Here is a 20086-nt window from a genome sequence, read left to right as displayed (position 1 = left end):
AAGGGCTTTCTATCCATAAACATTTTGTAATATACACGCCAGTTCATTAGGTACATCTTGCTCAAACTAATGCCGTCTATGGTTTACTGCAGGACTGATTTATTAGACTGTATTTGTTTCAGAGAAGTGTGCCAAAAACTGTACAACTGGGTGTAGATGTTGTATACGGGGTATGGCTGCAGAACACTGCCATACAGAATGGTAGGGAGATTACACAGTTGAGCAGTGAGGGGATCTAACAGGCTAAGACAGTAAATATACCTAAGCCGACCATGTAACTCTCTGAACAGATTAAATTGGCATTGTAATGTACAGGCATTTCAAGCCTTTGTTAAGAAGTTTAATAAGAGAATTATTAATAGTAATAGAAAAAGAGGGTTAAAAACAAGAGCCAAAGAAAACGTCAGAACATAAAAAGGAATAAATCACCTGATTTACAACACAGACATTCAGCCCCTGTTTTAGTTACAAACCGATCGTCCAATTGGTATTTGTCATATAATACCTCACTGAAAACATACTTGGTTTGTTCAATGCAACTAGGTTTGTGATTCCAGAAGAAAATAGAAACAAGACACAACAACAGAATAACAAGTGTAATTTGGTCTACTAGTTTTAATATACCATTGAAACAAAAGATATTTTAAAATCAGCCCATGTACATTTATCCAACACGTCTAACATGTCATAAAGTGTTAAAAGACATAAACATCTGAACCAAAGGGGAAAAACTATAAAGACTATAAAGACTGATCTCTGACAGACTAAAATGTCTCTTAAGTGTTCATTCGGTTTTACTTTTGAGTTCCCACTGTTACACATGATAGTGTATACACACCCTGAACTTTTTGGAAGTCACATTCTTATTAAAATAATGAATTAAGGATTCAAATTTCTTATGTTGTAAATAGGTAATCCTTGTTGACACTGCTAAAAAAGTACTCTGAGTGAACACAACACACGCTTCTATGATCTGGACTGCATGATGGGAAACCATTTCTCTCACATTTTGTACCATAATATTCTTAATCTATATAATGAAGCTAGTAGTTTACAGCCATCAACTTTCAAAGGCTCAGTGTGTCAAATCTGGAAAAAATAAATGCTAATGCCAAAGAGACTTCAATGTACTTCAGAGAACCTGTCAGAACTATGATTTAGAATATGCTATATGCAAACTAACAATATACAGTGGCTTGTATTGCTAGTCTGACATCCCAACTTTGACTAATTCTGCCAATTTATGCAGGCAAGTTGATATCAGGTAACATCCCTGTGTCCCATATGATTTTAGGGTTCATGATGGATCGCTATACAGAGATGGTGTCACAGATATGGTAGAACCCAACAATTAGCTTTGCTGCAAAGAGAGGTGCATGAAACGATCCTAGTTTACTTATGATTTGTAGAGACTGTCGAGTCACCTAATAGGATAACTGAGTGAGGCACTGAGTGACTGAGTTTTTGTTTTTTTCTTCCATGTATCCAAAAAGGGGCAGAAGATGGAATTGCTGCTCAATGTTGGGATTCCAGTTCCCAAAGTTTTATGTCCTTTTATAATTAAATTGGAATGGAAACGTAGAAAATGTTGTTCAATATGCTTGTGTTTATCGAGTAAAGCTGTACTGATGCAAAGACTGCAGAATAAGAACAGTTTTGATTAGAAAACTCATGACGAACTGAAACAATAAGTCACATGACTTCAAAAGTCTAACAAATGTTGGCAAAGCACGTAAATTCAACAAAAACTGTTTACAACTTGCTGTACAAACGAGGCTTAACGTTGTTATACTTTTGTACATTTTCTATGATGCTACATAGAAAATAAATTCAAAAAAATGCTTTTATAAAAAAAATCATCAACATCCTCTACTGCAACCAAAGAAAATTCCTTCTTCCACAACACCTGAAAGACTCTTTTTCTTTAGTTCATATGCAGCAGTCTTCTTCTTCTAAAAAGAGAGCCGCCAGTCCTGAACAGACAAGTGGGTTGTTATATTTACTTGCAAGACGTGGCGTCTGACTTGCCCCGGGGCCATCCGGTAATCCCGGATTGTTGAACCCTGGTGTTTATTTGAAATTAACTGATGCCTCCAAGTTCACTCCCATGATCCACACACAGTCAGAGGTTCACGTGTTTTGTTTGAGTTAATGCAAAAAATCCTAACAGCATCTAACGCAAACGGAATATTTTCAGTTCACGTTGAGATGTCTGCCGCTCAGTATGAGCAATGATTAATAATGGCTACAGGAATGTGATGCACTGAACAGCAGAGCTGTTTCATCTGTCTATCTGTTACTATCCAGGTTTTGATGTCGGTAAAGGTTAAGTACCAGATCTCTGATTTCGTCTCGTTTCCTCCGCACCTGCTGCCGTGGAAACCAACGTTGTAGTTGTAGAGGGAGATCAAAGTGCACCACAGGGTCCTGAGAACAGAAGCAGAATTTCCCATTACTGTGGACATGCCTATCCAACTGACCTAAACATAAAGATTTAATTAAAGCCGTGGCTGATCCAATATTACATTAAAACATGGCAGACAAGCCCCCTAGAGATGCGGTCAAGTTTTTACCTTCAAAAAACTCTCGACGTATTGCAGCAGGTAGAGGCCGCAGTCGCTGCTGTTGTCTTGAAGGGGAACTTGGCAGTGTGAGCTTTGCATCTGATCAGGACTAAAGTCCTTTGATGAACCACGACGGACCTCCCATTCTGACTGCAAGTACCTGAGGGACAAAGACACATTTTCTCTTACATGCATTTATAAACACACACGGCTACAGACAGATAGATTCAAAGTGTCATACTTACTCCCGTAAGAGTTTGAAGACGCGCTCATGAAGAGAAAGTTTGAGGGAATCCATTATAAGAATGCATGGCCTAGAAAGAAAAGACGTACATCTGTCAATCAATGCACTGTAATATATGTATACGAGGCACTAGGTGTGAACGGGATTTTGGACTGCACTGAATCAGTGTTTGTTTTATTTGTGAACATACTACTGCAGGACATATACATATATAATTTATATCAATTGTTTATAGAACACAAATTAATAGGTAGCCCAATTGGACCAGAATTGCTTCTTTTTTTTAATATTTGAGTTTAGAGAATTATACTAAACAATGGTAGATATCGTGTTAATATGATGTATAAACGTGTAAAGAGCAGGACATATTTTCTCGTTAGAATGCTCTTTAGATACACTGAAGCCAGCAGTAAATCAAATATTTCTGCATAAACTGTTTAACACAAAAAGTTAAATTGTGCACACAAGTATGGACACATTTTGTAGGGGGCTTTATGGGAAAAACAAGTATAACAGGCAGGAAAATAACATAACACACTTACCTCTTACTAACAGTTTCCTTCTGGAAGGTCCGCTCTGTGCAGTTCTACAATCAAAGTAATAATTAGACTGATTAGATTTAGAAGAACAAAAAAATGACATCGTTAAAAAAAACATTGTTATTCCTGAGCACAGAACAGAATCATTTCTTACCACTGGACCAGGGGTTGGGTCTTTGGTGGATTCTTCTTGAGGCTTTTCTAAAACACATGAAATCAACCAAACACCTTTAGCTTTGCAATCAAAACATAGATAAAGTTTAAAAACTGTACACCAGAAATACAGGAAAACTGCAAAGAAAAGCCACTCCATGCTGTTCTTTGATCGTGACAAAGAAGGCATGCATCATTTAGTCGAGCATACCTGTCTCTGTGTCCACGCTTTCACTGTGGTTTAATGTAGGTGGTGTGGATGGTGTCTCTGTGGTATCATTTGGGCTTTTAGACCCTTGAGCCACCTCTTGTTCCTGTAACTCGCCTGACCCACCATGGCTCTTTTCTGTCTGCGAGTTTACACCACTCCAGGCCTCAGATTTTGGCTTTTCAAGTCCAGGAAAGCAGATGACAACTAAATACCAATGAGCCCTAAACAGACAACAAAGATATGTGATATATAATTTGATACATAAACAACCCTCTGTAGAATACACATCTTCATGTATTAGGGTGTGGAAGTAGCTCAGTCCATAGGTTGGGCTTGGAACCGGAGGACTCGTTGGTTCAAATCCCTATACGGACCAAAGTACAGTGTGAGTGTGTGTATGGGTAGCTGGAGAGATGCCGGTTCACCTCCTGGGCACTGCAAATGTGCTCTTGAGCAAGGCACTATACCTCAATATGTATTTCAAGCCTGTGTGTTGTGATTTCTAACATACAGTGTAAATTCCCAATGGAGACCTATAGAAATTTAACTCACTCCTGATTGACAGGCACAAACAGGAAGTCCTTATTGAAGATATCCACGTGTCGTGTCCACGTCTTCACCCGTTGGTGCCGCCTCTGCCTCTGACAGCTGGGTGCAAACAAAAATTAAGTTTTAACAGTGTTTCACATAAATACCAGATCTGGACCTTCAAATGCACCAAACCTTTGAGTTTTGAGCATTATGCACCAATTGCGCATAATGGACAGTGCTGAGTGGAAGTTAAGCAATTCATTCTCCTATTAACTTTTTAAAAAATTGCTAAAGGCTACACTAGGCTAGGCAGCTTTATTTGTATAGCACATTTCAGCAACAAGGCTACTCAAAGTGCTTTACATCAAACATTAAAGATCAGTTAAAAACGATTAGGAATTAAAAAGATAAAATACGAGAACAAAAGTTACAGTGCAATATAAGAAATTAAACATTAAAGAGCAAATACAAAAGCAGATAAGATATAATTTAACAATGCAACTTTAGCATAGGAAATTAACAATTATTTAAAGAAAATCAAAAAGAAAGGTATCCAGCCTTGATTTAAAAGAACAGAGTAGCGGCAGACCTGTCAATTTTCCTGTACTCAATGAGCCATTTGTGCAAACCCAAACTTGTTGACCAATACGGTAGACATTATATATAGGCTGCTACGAACCCTCCCTTTTCTGCCTGCTTTTGGCTTAAGAAGCTGAAGAAAGATTTTGCAACTGTCAGGCTAAAGCTTGCAAGGCTGTGGCTATTTCCTGGATTACACGAAAAAAAATATATATATTTTTTTCATTTTATTCATTTAATTTGTCCATTTTAAACTTACAAGTCACTGGTGACGCCTTCACTGGCATTGTCCCGCCGTGTCAGCTGCTTGTAAAAGAAGCTGCTGAAGACATGGGTGCGCTCGGCCACATTAGCAGAGGCATTCTGGAGGAGATATCTGGTTCAACACATCCACACACATATATATTCAAAGAGGATCCCTTCTCCACAAAACTTGAGGAACCAAAGTCAATTTAAAGTTGTTGTTTTTTTTATACGTTACTTACTTGAGGTAAAAATCAATGATAACATCATTGAGAAAGTGCCCGCTGTCAAGGCACTGCAGGTCCTCCATTGTGACAGTAATTCCTCCTTTCAATGGCGGAGGTGGAAACTGGATCAACCTAAGCAGAGGTGGAAGAAAGAAGAATGAGCCGGTATACAATGACAGTAGTATTATATATGCATAACATTAGGGTGCAGACTTTAGTGTCTCCTACTTAACTCACATAAAAATGATCTTAATGTGTTCCATTCACAGAGTTTCAAGCTTTAAATTTGGGAAAAAGAGAGCACTGGTATTCCATCATTATGTATCTGATACATCTGTATCAGCAAATACCATGAGGTGAGTTGTCAAAATTCAGAGAGAAAACCTTGGATCAGTACATTGCTATACTGCATTTGTATTCTTAAGAGTGAACTGCCACGTACCAACCCCTGCTGCCCCAGGCTGCATTAGAAGCTGCATATACGATAATGTAGGTTACTTGCCTGCGAGCCAGGCCATGATGTTTAAATTTAGTCCATCTGGAATCTGGTTTACACACAAACGCAGAGTAGGATCCTTTGGTTCTAAGATGACACAGTGTGTATACAGGAGTGGGATCTTCCTTTTTCTTCTGTAGGAAGAAAATTCATATCAAAAGGAGCAAGATCATTTATTATTGCCAAGTGGTTCCCAACTAAAACCCCCACAAGGGGACACAAAGTAAATCTTAAGGGTAAGAAGATGATTAACAGGAGGTGAAAAACAGTTTCTGCTGACAACAGTTATGTGTGGGTTTTTTTTCAGACTTACCTCTAATTTTTGCTTTTGATCTTGTGACTAAACTCAATTTAACTTTTTGGGGTACTCTATAAAATGATTCAAATATAGCAAATAAACTCAATGGTCACAACCAGTAAACATATGCATGAGGTAGATACACTTTGTTTTAAGAGGTCACAAGCCAAAACAACTTGGTAACAACTTACCTTAGAGGGCTGTTCAAGGTCTTGTTCTTTCCGATCCTCGTCTGGTTTAGGTTGGGTCCCTGTGTCTGGTTCTGTTGCCGTCTCCAGCTCGAGTACTGTCTCTTTCTGTGACTCACCCTCCAGCTGGATGTGTGGTGTGGTGTTTTCATCTGTATCAGAATATGGACCATCCTGGTGTGTGTCAAGTCTAGGGTCAGTGCTCTCCAGGCCCAGCAGAGACAGCAGGTGATTGTCCAGTCCAGTTCTTCTCATCAGCTCTATGCTATCATCCAGAGAAAGAACAGGAGTGTAGAAGCCTTCCAAATAACTAACTTTGCCTGCACCATGGATGGATTCTTCATGTGCCAGACTGTTGAGACAGTCAATGTCCAAGAGGGAGCGCATTAAAGCCCCCTCCATTCCCTCCACAGGATTTGTCAGAGTCAGCAAGATGAAGGGGCTCACCTTGCCTATTAAAATAAAATAAAAAAATCATAACACTGTTACCTTATACCTACACAGATTAACATTGAGAATGATGTCACATATCAAAGAATAAGAAAATTATATCAGAAAAATTAAACAAAACACTGACATCTTTACAATTTAAAACACAAACATGGAAACAAAGCTGCCAACAGTCAGTTATGTAGAAATCTAGTCACCATTTAAGACTAACACTTCTGCCTATTTTGACTTGACTGTGATCAGAATGTAAGCTCATTTGTCTTTGTCATTCATAAACATATTGCTTTTCATAAAAATACAGACAATTCAATTTAAAGTAAATGCAACCTAAATGCTACGTGTCTTTAAAAAAACATTTAGAAAACTGAGGCAGAAGTGTACTCTGAGCCTTCTCACCAATGTTCATGGTTCCATCTTGTTTGACACAGAGCTTGAGGAGGTCTCCCAGTAAAGCAGCTGCAGCAGTTTCGGACACACAAAACAGAAGGACAGCGGCGGGAAAAGGATCCCCGTCCCCTCTTAGGTGAAACTTCCGGTCCTCTAGTTCCTGCTGCTCCCAAACACTGTACCTCCTCAGGTCTTTACGCTCAATAATTAACATCACATCCACCTGTTTTTCAGCATCTGGGGAGAAAGAGATGGTGAGGTTAGCATAGCAGCTCCCAGTGTTAGTATCCAATCATGAACACTGCGTCACAAACAAAAAAACAGGGATACACCTCAAGTTTTTTCTAAGCATTGCAGTAAAAGCATTCAACTTCCATAGCCAAAAAAGGTCAATCCAATATCCTGCAGATTTAAGCTTCTGTGTGTCTATTTAGTGGCCCTACTTAATGGCAATCCATCCAATAGTTCTTTCAGATATTTCAGTCTGCACCAAAGTGGTGGTCAGACTAACTGACAGACATAGCTGTGCATATTTTTTTGCTGTTAAAAGCAATATCGATTATGTTGTGCAAAAAAATGTTGGATTGCAAAGCATGACTGACTATGTCCTGTAAAGGTTTAGGGAACTCTCTGAAGGTTGAGCTTAAGGCTTAAGTAATCAGGCGTTCTTTCATTCAAGGTTTGCTAATTGTGACTTGTTTTTCAGAATGAAACTTGTACTTTGTAGAAAGTATCTCTACACAAGAATATTGTTTTACAACACTAATATGAAACCTATTTTGTTTAACAAAAGAAATTTCTTATACACACATGGCCAAGATCAAATCTCAAGGAATAACCACCTTAGTTCCCTGAAGGGGGGATTTAACAGGCTCAAAGGGTGGAAGTGCACTAGGGCCTTGAGTGCTAATCCAGGAACACCACACACACACACACACACCACACAACCACACACACACACACACACACACACACACACACAACACACCACACACACACACACACACCACACACACACACCACGATCCAGGGATTAGGGCTAGGTACACTGAAGTATAATCAACAAACTATGATTATACTACACAAAATGTAATTATACTTCAGGGTACTTGACAACAAAGTTAAAAAAATCTATTCATATCATTACCTGTCAGTGGAATGATGATTTCTTGGTCTGCTATCTGTGAAAGAAGAGTTACATTTTATTTATTTATTTTATGACCTGAAATGTTATATGAATACTGAAATGTGACATATTTGTGGTTTATAGAAGTTACCATGATGTCTCCATTCGCTTTCCCTTTGTAATCTCCACAATGCAGCGTGGAGAAGGAGTAGCTTATACTGGGGATGGGAGAAACTACCACTGAACCAGGAACATCTACAACCACATGCAACACCTGCAACACACAAACATACACACACAGTTTGGAGAAAATGGGGCAAACAGTAATACATAACAGTGCAATAACCTCCAATACTACAATGAATTGGCGCTGTAAGGTCACGCAATAAAGTTTAAACCAATATTTTCATAAATATTATTATTTTTCCTTTTTCAATATTTTGAAGCCATCATGTGTATGATTTAACTGTGGTGCCACCTAGTGCTGGTAACACCAATGACAGCTGCAGTTGACAGCAATGTGCACTATGACTTTTTGGTATCTTGATAGCAAAACATCTCTTTCAATAATATATTGTAAGCATTAGAGGAAAATGGGGGGTCTTAACTGTATGTAAATATTTCTGATTAAATGGTAGAACTCGCAGTAAAATGAAGCTCATATGAAGCTCCTGTTAGCTCAAGCTTCTGTGACTGCAGGCCTCTCTGCCACTGATCCTTCAACAACGTCATTTCCTTTATATATATATATAGCGAAGTTTTAAAACAGTAAAGGGTGCACTATCCTGCAAACATGCAGGCATTATAATCACAAGACATATATCTTTTTGTGTTTTTGACAGGTTTTAACAGCCAAGGAGAAACCAATAAAAACTAGGGGTGCAGCTGTTCACAAAATTCACATTTCCGTTCGATACGAGGTAGTGTGGTCATGTTTCGGTACGTTTTTGATTCAGCAAAAAGAAATGCCAGAGAAATTTACTTGTTCCTACAACATTTTAATTTATTAAAACTAACAAAGTATGATCTTTTTTACTTTTAACAAGAACAGAGCTATACTTAACCCATCTTCTGGGGTGTCGTCTTCTTAGCAGCATATAAACCAAAAACAGCTCCATATAAAAAGGAAATACACACATTACCGTCAGGTAGCTTTGTGCAGCCCTTGGCGTTTTGTTTTTTGTATAAAGCAAGAATTATGGTCTGGCTGAAATGGGCTCGAAAAGGAATAGTGTAACGGGGCTCAATTTGAACCATGTTTGTAAAACCTGCGTTTTCTCAGTTATAAATGTACCAATCACCAAAGTGATGTCATTTGCCCTGTTTGAATAAGTTGGAAATTGCTGCTTAAATGTTGCGAGGATGGTTTGTAGCGTGTGTTACTTCTTGTTTTCATCTAGTTCCAGTTATTGACACACTGAGGTGATGTTGGCGTAAATTAGTTGACAAGTAGTATTCCCAGTGGTGTAGACTATTCTCATGTAGCAGATGCAACATACTGTTGTTTTTATCCTCCACTCTCTTGCCATCACCCTCATAACTTACACGGAAAACAAAAAGGCTCCAAACGCCAGACCTGGTTATTTTCTAAAGCTGGTCTGGTAATAGTCACATTAATGTTCCTAGCCATATTATAACAAGCTGGTTAGTATAGCATGCCTGACTAGAGTTGAGTTTTTCTTTGGGAGTGGGAGTGGCAGACAGCATGTTGCCTGTTAAGTTGATTGGGAAGCCTTAATGAGTGCAGAGGCACTAACAACATTATATTTCACACAATGTAAGCTCTTTTTAATTTTTTAAATGAAAAAGGATCAGTCCAACAAATTGTTAGGTTTGTAATATGTACGTAATTGAAAGCCTCGTACCGAATGGTTCAATATGAATATGTGTATCATTACCACGAGTAAAATGTATTACTACTTCACAATAATCTGAATTTTCCTTTTACTATATCCCAAAATCCATCTATGCTATGCTCTTGTTGGGTCAAGTACAAGACTAAGTTGTCACACAGTTACATTCTCGATCTTTTATGAAACGTGTTTCTGTTGTATCAAACATAATACAGGGACACATTCTGCCAACCTGCATGTCCTGCATGTCAGAAGCTTCTTGCCGTTTGGCCAGAGCGTTCTGCGAGGATTGTCCCTGTATTACTGTGTCTTCCACTGTGACTAGGGTTTCCGCCACTGCGCTGCAGCGCTGAGAAACGTTACCACTCTCCTCATCGTCACTGGACAGCACAACTGAAATACAAGCAAGATGAAGAACACATCAGGCCACCGTGAATTATACTTGCAAGGTATGCTAGTTACTCTTTCAAAAACAAGGACACACATGCACTGCATAAAGAAGAGGTAATGGGATTTGAAAGGAGAGGACAGTAGTAATCCTAAAAAAGACGTGTCTAAGCTAAAATATAGTTTATGTGCAAAAATTAATATCAGCCAATATACGCCCGTTACATTCAAGCCATTGCCAAATGAGTTGATACAAAGCTAGTTTAGCCTATGTCAAACTATTTCTCAGTGTGGTTCTCTTTACAAAATGGTGTAGTCTGGTGACATTCGCTTGCAGCAGCTCAAGTGATGAGTTTTAGCTCATCGCTGAGTAGCAGTGTTCAGCTTTGGAGACGAAGAGGACTGCACTAACAGGTGAAGGCATGGCTGAAAACTGCACAATGTTTTTTCTTTATCGTTATCACAATATTAACTGGTGCAATATACAGAACATGTTGCAAAAGGCTGCGACATATCGTGAAGGACACTCAGTAATTAATTTCAGTAGAACACAGCAGTTTAAAATGTAACTGTCATTCTTCCATGTCATGTCTGACATATTCATTTCAATGTTCAATTTGCTCAATAAAATAATGTTTTAAATTATTTCCTTTTTATCTGTTTTAAATTCAACAAGTATTTAGTTGTATTTTTGCAGAATACTGAAGTAGAACAAATGCAGAACTGAGTGTGGGGCTGCACAATTAATCGAATTTTATTAACAATCACTATTTTGATTTCCCACGATCAAATTTGCATGATCGAGCAATTTTTTTCAAATGCGACATTTCATAGAACGCTCCGGGTTTTTTGCAAAGCCAATCTACCGCTCTGTAAACCACTGTGAGATCTATGCCAGTCAGAGTTGTTCCATGCATTGTGCAGTTTAGTTTCTAGATGTAGACAGTCACAGAGGACAGAGTAACGGGAGGAAAATTCAACAGATAGCAGTCGTTTATACGTCGGTCTCAAGGTTCACCAGTTTACCAGTAAACGCAACATTTTGTCCCGTCTGTGTTGTTTTTCTGTCAACAGCAGTGACCAGTGCTAGTCGGTGCTAGTTAGCGTCTGTTAGCTCACAAGCTCTAGGGCGCGAGTAATATTTTTTCTATAGGACACACCGGTGCACCTAATGTCCTCGCATCGCTGCAATGTTGTTTATCTCGATATGGTTTAATTTTGCGTTACATGACCAATTTCTTCTGTAAAGCCATGCCTGTGTTGGATCTCTCCTCTACTCTCTCTCTCCTCTTACTCTCCGCGCAGCACCGCCACACAGCAGGGCCGCTCCACACTTCTGACATTTGTCCACAGTTTTAATTGTTAACACAGCTGTATGTTGTTAAGCATGAGAGGTGAACCTGCATTTGTAGGTATTGTTGACAACAAGTGAAGGAGCTTTCTCAGAGATACATTTAAAAAAAATATATTTATATATCCTACGCTATTTATTTCAGATATCTAATTTTCAAGCTGTATGTCTATACAACATACAACTTCAACATAAGAAGAATGTAGCATAATATGGATGTGAAAGCAGTTATAAATAGCCCATGTGACAATAAAAGTTGTGATGATAATCGTGATCACAATATTGATCAAAATAATCGTGATTATCATTTTGGCCATAATCGTGCAACCCTAACTGAGTGCACTTTAATATCTATTTATTGCAAGCAATATCATTATCTCGATCAACGTTATGGCATATTTTCCCGAGGAAGTGCCCTCAAAATGTTTCAGTCAGTGACTGTACCTGAAGGGACAAAGACACAATCTAATAAATGGTATTTAGCTACCGGAGGAATTATTTCCTGACCTTCTTCATAGATAATTTTTTTTAAAAAGCGGTAGAATGAAGCTTCTTGGTTTAGAAGATTATCTGGCATCCTGTGCTTTTGTACTCACTGGGTTCAGAGGGGCTGGTTGTGGTTGTGTTGTCCTGGCTAAATGAAAGACTTTGTCTGGGAGTACCAATAACATCTCCAGCCACCAAATTAGGACTGATGATTGGGAACAGAACTTCTTCTTGATCATCTGCTCCCACGGTCAACTGTACAATTGTACGATCCGGGCTCTCCAAATCTCCTTGTTCTCCACTTTCTTCCGCACAAGTACGTGTCGGTGCCGGTCCTCCATCTCTCCTGTCTTCTCCAGTGAGGCGAAGCACACTCTCACGATGGTGTTCGGGGCTGCCTATTCCATTGCACTGGGAAGCTGCATCCTTTCTTTTCCTCTTCTGTTGACATTGTACAGAATAAAGCCCTCAATTTAGGTGTGAGTTCAGACAACTCATTCTGGACTGGAAAGAGCCACAATGCTAGCACTGCTGGAGACCAGCTGTGACCCTGTATAGTACTCACCACACTGGATTGTACTACTTCTTCTGGATCAGTCCACCTGTCCTTAATGCTGGTTGGGGAGAACTCATCACATCTTCTTCTATCCTCAGCAGGCTCCCAGCTCACAGACAACCCACAATCTGTATGAGACAGAGAAACACTGATCAACCTGGCATGCTAAAATACAGTACTGACAACCAGGCTACTACTACTTTGATGAGAAAATAGAAAAAAAGAAATGTTTGTAAGGGAAAAGATGATTAAATTCTGCAGTGCTTGATTTTACAGAATTATAAAAAGGATGGCCTCGGTTTATATCCTATCGCGAGAATCCGTAAATTAAAAAGGAAATAGAAATGAAGGTCAGAGGAAAGCAGGAAAATGTAAGCATGATGCGTTCCGAGTCGTAACATAAGTGATCAAGTAAAAGATTCAACTACAACTAACATCAGAATAATTCAGTGAAGTACAATGGACATGGAGAGCAGCAGGACATCAGCAACTGTGTCTAAATATCTTTGTTTACACACCAACAACTTCAGCGAATTTGAAGTGGTTTCCGTTATCCTTTCCTATTGTCACCTCCTTGATATCTTTGTTTTCTTCTATGTCCTCTTCATCATCCACATTTTGTGACTTCCTCTTGAGCCTTGACCTGAAGACACAAAATAATTAACACAATGTTCTGATTATGTTGTGCAAAGCCACATGAATTAGTGTACAACTTTATCAACTCTCACGCATTGGCCGTGAGACACACTCATTTGACTGGTTTCACACGCTCACACGCCACGCTATGTTTTGTTTTTCCTCCTTGCCTTATCTGTGTTAATGTTGAATACCATGTGATGTGATCTGCAACCTAATTTCCCTTTGGGGACAATAAGCATGAACTAACTAACTAACTAACTAACACCCCCGATTTCTCACGCTGAAGTGTCAGCCCTTTTGGTCAAATTTCTGAAAGATGAGTTTATCTGTAGATCTGGCTGTTGAGCCACTTACAATCAACTAGTTGTGCTTTCAGAGACTGTGAGGGGGTTCAAGAGCGCTCCCTGTCTGTGGAATTTTCAAATTGTCGCAAACTGAAAACATTTTTTTCCACGAGCTATCCCCAGGTGCATTTCCCCGGCTTCAGGAATGAGCTCTGAGTATCCCAGACCCGTCCGTTGCTTTGTGACCACTCTCTCTGTAAAAATAGAGGTGAGCAGCGCGGCTGATTAAGCGTAGCAACTTCAGTTTATTTTAGTGGACTCGCTCTGCTGTGGGCAGTGACGCGTTGAATCTGTGCGTAGACCCTGAAGGATGATAATGTTTAAAGAGCCAAAGAAATTGCTTTGTACGCGGCAAAATATGGGTTTGCCCCACCAAATCTCACTCCAAGGTTTTTGGAAAAGTTGGGAGCTCTGCTTTATATACTCAAAATGTACCTAGTCACAAAATAAAACAAATGCAGAAATTCATATTTGAACTACAATCTCAAGCTGCAAAATCTTTGTGTTGTATTATTTCTAAATAAAATCACCAAGTTTATGCCTGGAAAATATAGAGATAGCCAAGGATGAATGGAGCCAAACTCCATTAAAAAGGTAATTTCTCCTTAAACTTAGTAAAAAACAAATTACCCTAATAAAGAATACCTCCTACTGTTTTTGTGGAAATTTTAGTTCATTATTTACAGGTCTACGTGAAAAAACACTACATTATCCTGACAATTTAAGGTTATTTCTCACCAGTACGACATCATTTGTAAGACAAAGAGACAGCTCTTTCTGCTAGTGGGTCTCATTTTCTGTCTCATTATTTACAACCAGGCACTTAATTGTACGATTCTCCTTTCTCGTCAGCAACTGTCCATACATGTGATTTTTATTATTAATGCGGAGATACTCCAAGTCCTCCTGGAATAAAGCTGTGCAGGAGCCACAAGTTTAAGACCCCTGGGACCCAGAAAACCTTAATGCCTTACTCTATTACAAAAGAAAGGATTACATACATGTAAAAGTCCTTAGCACCAAAAATGTTCAAAACATACTTATTGTTATTACCCAAGTAAGAATTGGAAGAAACTGTTTCAATAATGCAAAGGGTGATCAGTTTTCACTGGAGTATATCGACTGCCACACTGGGACACCTCACCCATCAGCGGGCTATTGATTTAGCATAAGAGGATAGTACAGACGTGTGGTTAAGTGCTACACTTTCATTTCCATCTTCAGGAAGTCATTGCCCCCGGCAAGAAATAGTCCAGCATATTTTTGCAACTTGTACATACATACACTTCGCTTTTGTACGAATTTGAAAAAAAAGGTGTTAATTAGTGGCCTTTAGAGGAGCGGGTAGACAAATTTTGTTACATATGGACAGAGCCAGGCTAGCTGTTTCCCCCCAGTTTCCAGTCTTGCTAAGCAAACTGACTGCTTTATGTAGCTTTATATTTATAAGAAAGATATGACAGTGGTCTCAATGTTCTCCTCTGAATCTCAGCAGGAAATCAAAAAGGCATATTCCCTAAAATGTTAAACTATTCCTTTAACAGGGACAGCCTACCTTTGAGCAGGTGAGGAAGTGGTTTTCTGGTAACATTTAGGGGTTACACTCTTGTTTTTATCATTCCTGGCCTCCCTCTGACTGGACTTTATGTCCCTGCAGATCAGGGGTTCTTCTCTGCATCGACCACTCTCCCTCTGTGTACTTGACGCTCTTCCTTGACTCATTCTTATCCTTTCCATATAAGCCTTGCCCAGGTCTGTCTCTAGGACATTGGTCAGGATCAGGCAGGGCTTTCTCCTACAGAATGAAACACAGAAGCAATTATTAGCAACCTTCATAGAGCAACGTCTTGACTCCACAGCTTATTTTCCCCTCAAGTTATTCTAATTTATAGCGTAGCAACTATCGCAGGCCAGACTTTTGATATACCAGCTGATGGACAGGGAGGGGTGTAGATTAGCCATGTGTGCAGTCATGATAAGCTTGGCCTTGAGTCATGGTGCTTTAGTTTTTTGTAAGCAGGTAAAAGTAAAAAAGGCAATAAAAGTCAAAAAGTAAAAGTAAATAATAAAATAATAATATATAATAATAATAATAATAATAATAATAACTGGTTTAAAGACCCATTTTTTATGAAACATGGCAGGAATGATGAGTCATGGTTTCACAGGTTTCTGTATAATCTGTGAAAACAGCATGATACTTGCATGGATGGAGTTGCTTCACCTTAATCAGCAACAGCAATGTCATGTGTAAAAAGCTGTTCAAATTCAAAATTCCAATTTTTTTTTTTTTTTTACAGTTACACAAGATTCTGAAAACAAATACAGCAAGACAGAAGTGTTGCAAGAGAAAGGAACAGTATCACTTAATACATCATTGCTATTATAGAAGGCAACATGGTGCGTAATTCATAGTGCAAGTATTAATTAACTTAACACATAATGTTGACACATTCAGTATATGCTGGACAAAAAAAGGCAATGTCATTCAGTCACTGTAGAAATAAATTTACCCCGGTTTCAAAAAATTGGGAACGATGTCTTTTCAAATACAGTTTCCTCTCACCAATTAAAATGCTACCAATCATAAAAAAATAAAAACAGCACCTGTAAATTATATGCATACAGTCATATTAAAAAGAAACTGAAGGCATATATTTTATGTAATAGACCATTTGAGCTATATATACACACATAAGAGGAATTAATTTGTTACATTAAACACTAAAGGTAAATATTCCTGCTTTAGATGTTCAAAGGCTTCAGAAGTGTCTGATGTTGCTTATGACAATGAACACTGCTGTAAACCACTTTAATAGAATGGTCCTCATGTACGTACGTACGTACATCATGTATGTACATTTGCAAACATCATGGCCAACCCGCAGAAAGCACACGCTGCGATACTGCAGGTTAAGTCGTATTTACCACACCTGCAGTTTATTGGGTAATCAGCGCCTTTCTCCGCTCACTATACCGTAAATTGCGCTGTAGCAAAGCATTAATACTTGTGCTCTGTTATGGCTGAGTGCAGACTGCGATATTCCCACTGCTGATGCTATGACTGTTGAATGAATGATCCTGATGCCAATATGTGTAACGTAGTGGGGAGCAACTGCTGAAAAGAATGTGAACGCTGAGTCGGAGATTCAATGTCATCTTTAATTTCTTTCAGTAACTGTAATATTGCATGGCTGCTTAATCTGTAACGCTTAATGATTTTGTGTTCACTCAATTGAAAAAGTGTGATCTTGTGGCAAAAATAATTTCAGCTCGTCTCTATGTCTTTGTCTTGCTTGGATTACTGTTTTCACCAGGAGGCATATGTGAGGAAACCCTCTTGTGGCTGGTTTACACCTGTTTTTACGAGGCGAAGAATTTTCACCGCAAAATAGAGGCCCGCTGTCAAAGGAGGTTTTTGTACATACCGCGGAATAAGTAATTAGGCTCACTTAACGCATCTCTTCATGGAAAACTCCCACTTTCCTCTTGACCCTCCCGTGAAAGCATATGCATGACACGGAAAAGCATTATTTACAACTTTTAGTTCCCGCGACAGGCAGTCTGCGCCTTTACCTCAGTGCGGCATGTTTGTACATACCTCGCCATGGTTTTATGCGCACGTTACAAAACAAATACACCTGAAGTGGGCGTAAAAGCCTAAGTACATCATGCACTCAAATTTAATATTTAATACAGATTATTTTTATAGCCCCTTTCAGCAACAACAAGCCAAGGCAAACCCCCTTTGTTCCCCACATTTCCAGACTGCATCTTCACTGTTAACTTGCCAATAAGCTAAACCAAATTAAGGCATATCTAACATAGGAAGAAACTTTGCAATACAAAATATGATTAAAACAAATAGATAAATAAATAAAACAATAAAATGTAGTGGCAAACCAAAGTTTGAAGCCCTGATTTTAAAAAACAGAGTTAGAGCAGAGGTTTTCTGGGAGAAGAAGCTGCTTCTGGGTGTTGACAGGGGGCCACTGTACGACGCAGAGCCAATGATTTAGTTGAAAACAAAAAAATAAAGTTTAGCGAAGACAACACAGCATATTTGGCAGTTCTAACTGATAGGTAGAACAATTACCAGGTATTTCAAACTGCAATCAACAGCCTAAAAAGTCTTACCTGGCCATTTCCAATGCTGCATGCTTGTGATCAAATGGCATGGAACCATTTTTATGCTGTGAATCACGATGTCTGCGTTTGCAACCTGCAAATGTAGTCCAGGAAACCTGTTAAAGCGAAGGAAACAATGTGAGCCTCAAGAATAATCCAAAATAGCCATGGACAGAGAGCAAAAAATATTGCAGTACCTGTCTTTCTAACTTCCCATACTTTGATGAAAGACATGGCACAGGGATTTTGAGTGGGTTATCCATCTAAAATTCACAAGGTGGTTAGTTATCATGCCGGTGTCAAAAGACAAGCATCAGCCAAAAGCATGTAAACGTTTCCTTAGATTTGCAAATACAGCAAGTGCAAATGAGCAAAGCTTGTGACTTTTGATCTGTATGATCTATGTTAAAATTACTTTTCTACATGACATAGGCATGTGGTTGCAACTTTTTAGCCAAACTGTTATTAAAGCAGCATATATTAAATAGTTAACTGATAGATTGATCGACAGGTAATACATCTGCAACTATTTTGAAGTAATGTATTAGGCATAAATACTAACATTACCTCATTTCAGCTTTCCAATTCTAAAGATTTGCTGATTCGCTTCATCTTTGTGCGATGGTAAATTTAACAATTTTAGGTTTTTGTCTGTTGGTCAGACAAAACAAGCAATTTGAAGGTATAAACTTTGGTTTTACACAATTTTAACAATTTTACTTTCTGTACATTTTATAGGCCGCATGATTAACCGAGAAACCGCAAAGAAAAGAAACTGCTCATTATGGTAACTGTAGCATAGTAGCAGCTTTGACTATGCAAAGTTGCATCGCAATAAAGCAATCACAGAGCCGATCTGTGTGTATGCAAGTACGAGGTAGAGCCATTAAACAATCACAATGAGCTTGTGATCAACATAAGATTAGCACAATTCATGATGGCAGCCATAAAGCAAGCATCACTACATTATGTTGCCAGGAGAAAGCAATTCATGCTGCACACTAAAACTTCATATGTATGTCATGAAAAAATAAAGCACACATACCAAGTTATTCTTGTCAACATTAAATGGAATAGTTAAGGCTCTTCTTCGCTCCATCATGGTCAACAATTTGGTAAGGCACAGCAAGGAAACTGCAAGAAACACATTCAAAAATGTTGGGAACTATTATAAACCCTCCACCATCACAGCAAGGTAAACATTTGACCACTATGTACACATATAAATACATACATACATACATACATATATGTATAAAATTCATTGGCCAACGATTCAATACTTGCTGATATCACAAAGTCTGCCACGATACGATTTCGAATTAATTCAATTTGTGGGCCTGCGATCGATATGAGACGACATCACACGCCCATTAAACACAATCAGTTGCATTTAAATTACCTCACAAAAAGCAACTAAAAAAGGATTTAACTATTTAATTACTTAGCTTTTTTGACATTAAGAAAATAATCATAAAAAAAGAGTGCAAAGGTTGCTGTAAAAAACAGGTTGCTTTATGTATGCATGAGGAAGATGGATACAGCGTGCTTGCTTTTATTTGACAGTGACGATATTTACATCTTAAAATCCGGTGTGTATTTAAACTACAAAAATATATAATTTAGTGGTACAATGTTTGTTGCATAGATAGCACGTGTAACGCCAACTTACCTATTCAAAACAGACCACTGATACCATTAGTAATTTTTTTCATCCTCGCCCCCGCATAAGCCCACTGTTTTTAAAGTGTTTTTTTCTCCAGAAGAGCCTGGACAAAACAGAAAGCGAAAACCCCGGTCTGCTAGCGCTAGCGTTAGCCGACAAAGTTAGCTTGTTAATGCTAGCTTGTCTATGATGCTGGCTAAACGTAGCAAGCCTTAAGCTTACCCTAGACTGGATTTCTCGATAACAACGGAGAATATAAGGAGATTGCAGACAACTATTTTCCCACGGACGTTTGCACCGACACCTTGCAAACAGAGTGGTATGAACACATTTTGATGGGCTCGATTCTGCACTTCACAGGCGATTCAGTGTTTCTTGGCAACATCCGGTGAAGACCGGATGTGCATCAGGAAAAAGAGTGAGATGAACAAAGAGTTTGC

At 38.7% G+C, this 20086-nt stretch overlaps 1 protein-coding gene across 5 annotated transcripts; it reads right to left on the bottom strand.

Annotated features, from left to right (window-relative positions):
- Window positions 1-591: 591 nt before the first annotated feature.
- senp7 (SUMO specific peptidase 7) lies at window positions 592-20062 on the bottom strand. Of its 5 annotated transcripts, none has more exons than XM_032530347.1 (23): window positions 19869-20062; window positions 19026-19114; window positions 18178-18243; window positions 17990-18096; window positions 15408-15647; window positions 13388-13512; window positions 12879-12997; window positions 12424-12754; window positions 10322-10482; window positions 8388-8510; window positions 8258-8291; window positions 7120-7347; window positions 6277-6725; window positions 5794-5921; window positions 5307-5423; window positions 5081-5197; window positions 4264-4359; window positions 3712-3932; window positions 3502-3548; window positions 3351-3394; window positions 2810-2878; window positions 2574-2724; window positions 592-2427 (listed from the first exon to the last, which is right to left on the bottom strand). In XM_032530347.1, exons 2-23 carry the CDS (start codon window positions 19080-19082, stop codon window positions 2290-2292), a joined length of 3168 nt encoding a protein of 1055 aa, XP_032386238.1. In that variant the 5' UTR covers window positions 19083-19114; window positions 19869-20062; the 3' UTR covers window positions 592-2289. The 5 variants fall into 5 exon arrangements, with proteins under 5 accessions (XP_032386238.1, XP_032386240.1, XP_032386241.1 ...); XM_032530349.1 differs by having other exon boundaries at window positions 19653-20058; XM_032530350.1 differs by lacking the exon at window positions 19869-20062 and adding an exon at window positions 18548-18631.
- Window positions 20063-20086: the final 24 nt, after the last annotated feature.

Source organism: Etheostoma spectabile, chromosome 11, assembly GCF_008692095.1.
Source record: "Etheostoma spectabile isolate EspeVRDwgs_2016 chromosome 11, UIUC_Espe_1.0, whole genome shotgun sequence".
NCBI classification, from domain to species: Eukaryota; Metazoa; Chordata; class Actinopteri; order Perciformes; family Percidae; genus Etheostoma; species Etheostoma spectabile.
The sequence above is the reverse complement of the archived record's forward strand: the minus strand, read 5'-3'. Positions and strand labels throughout refer to the sequence as shown.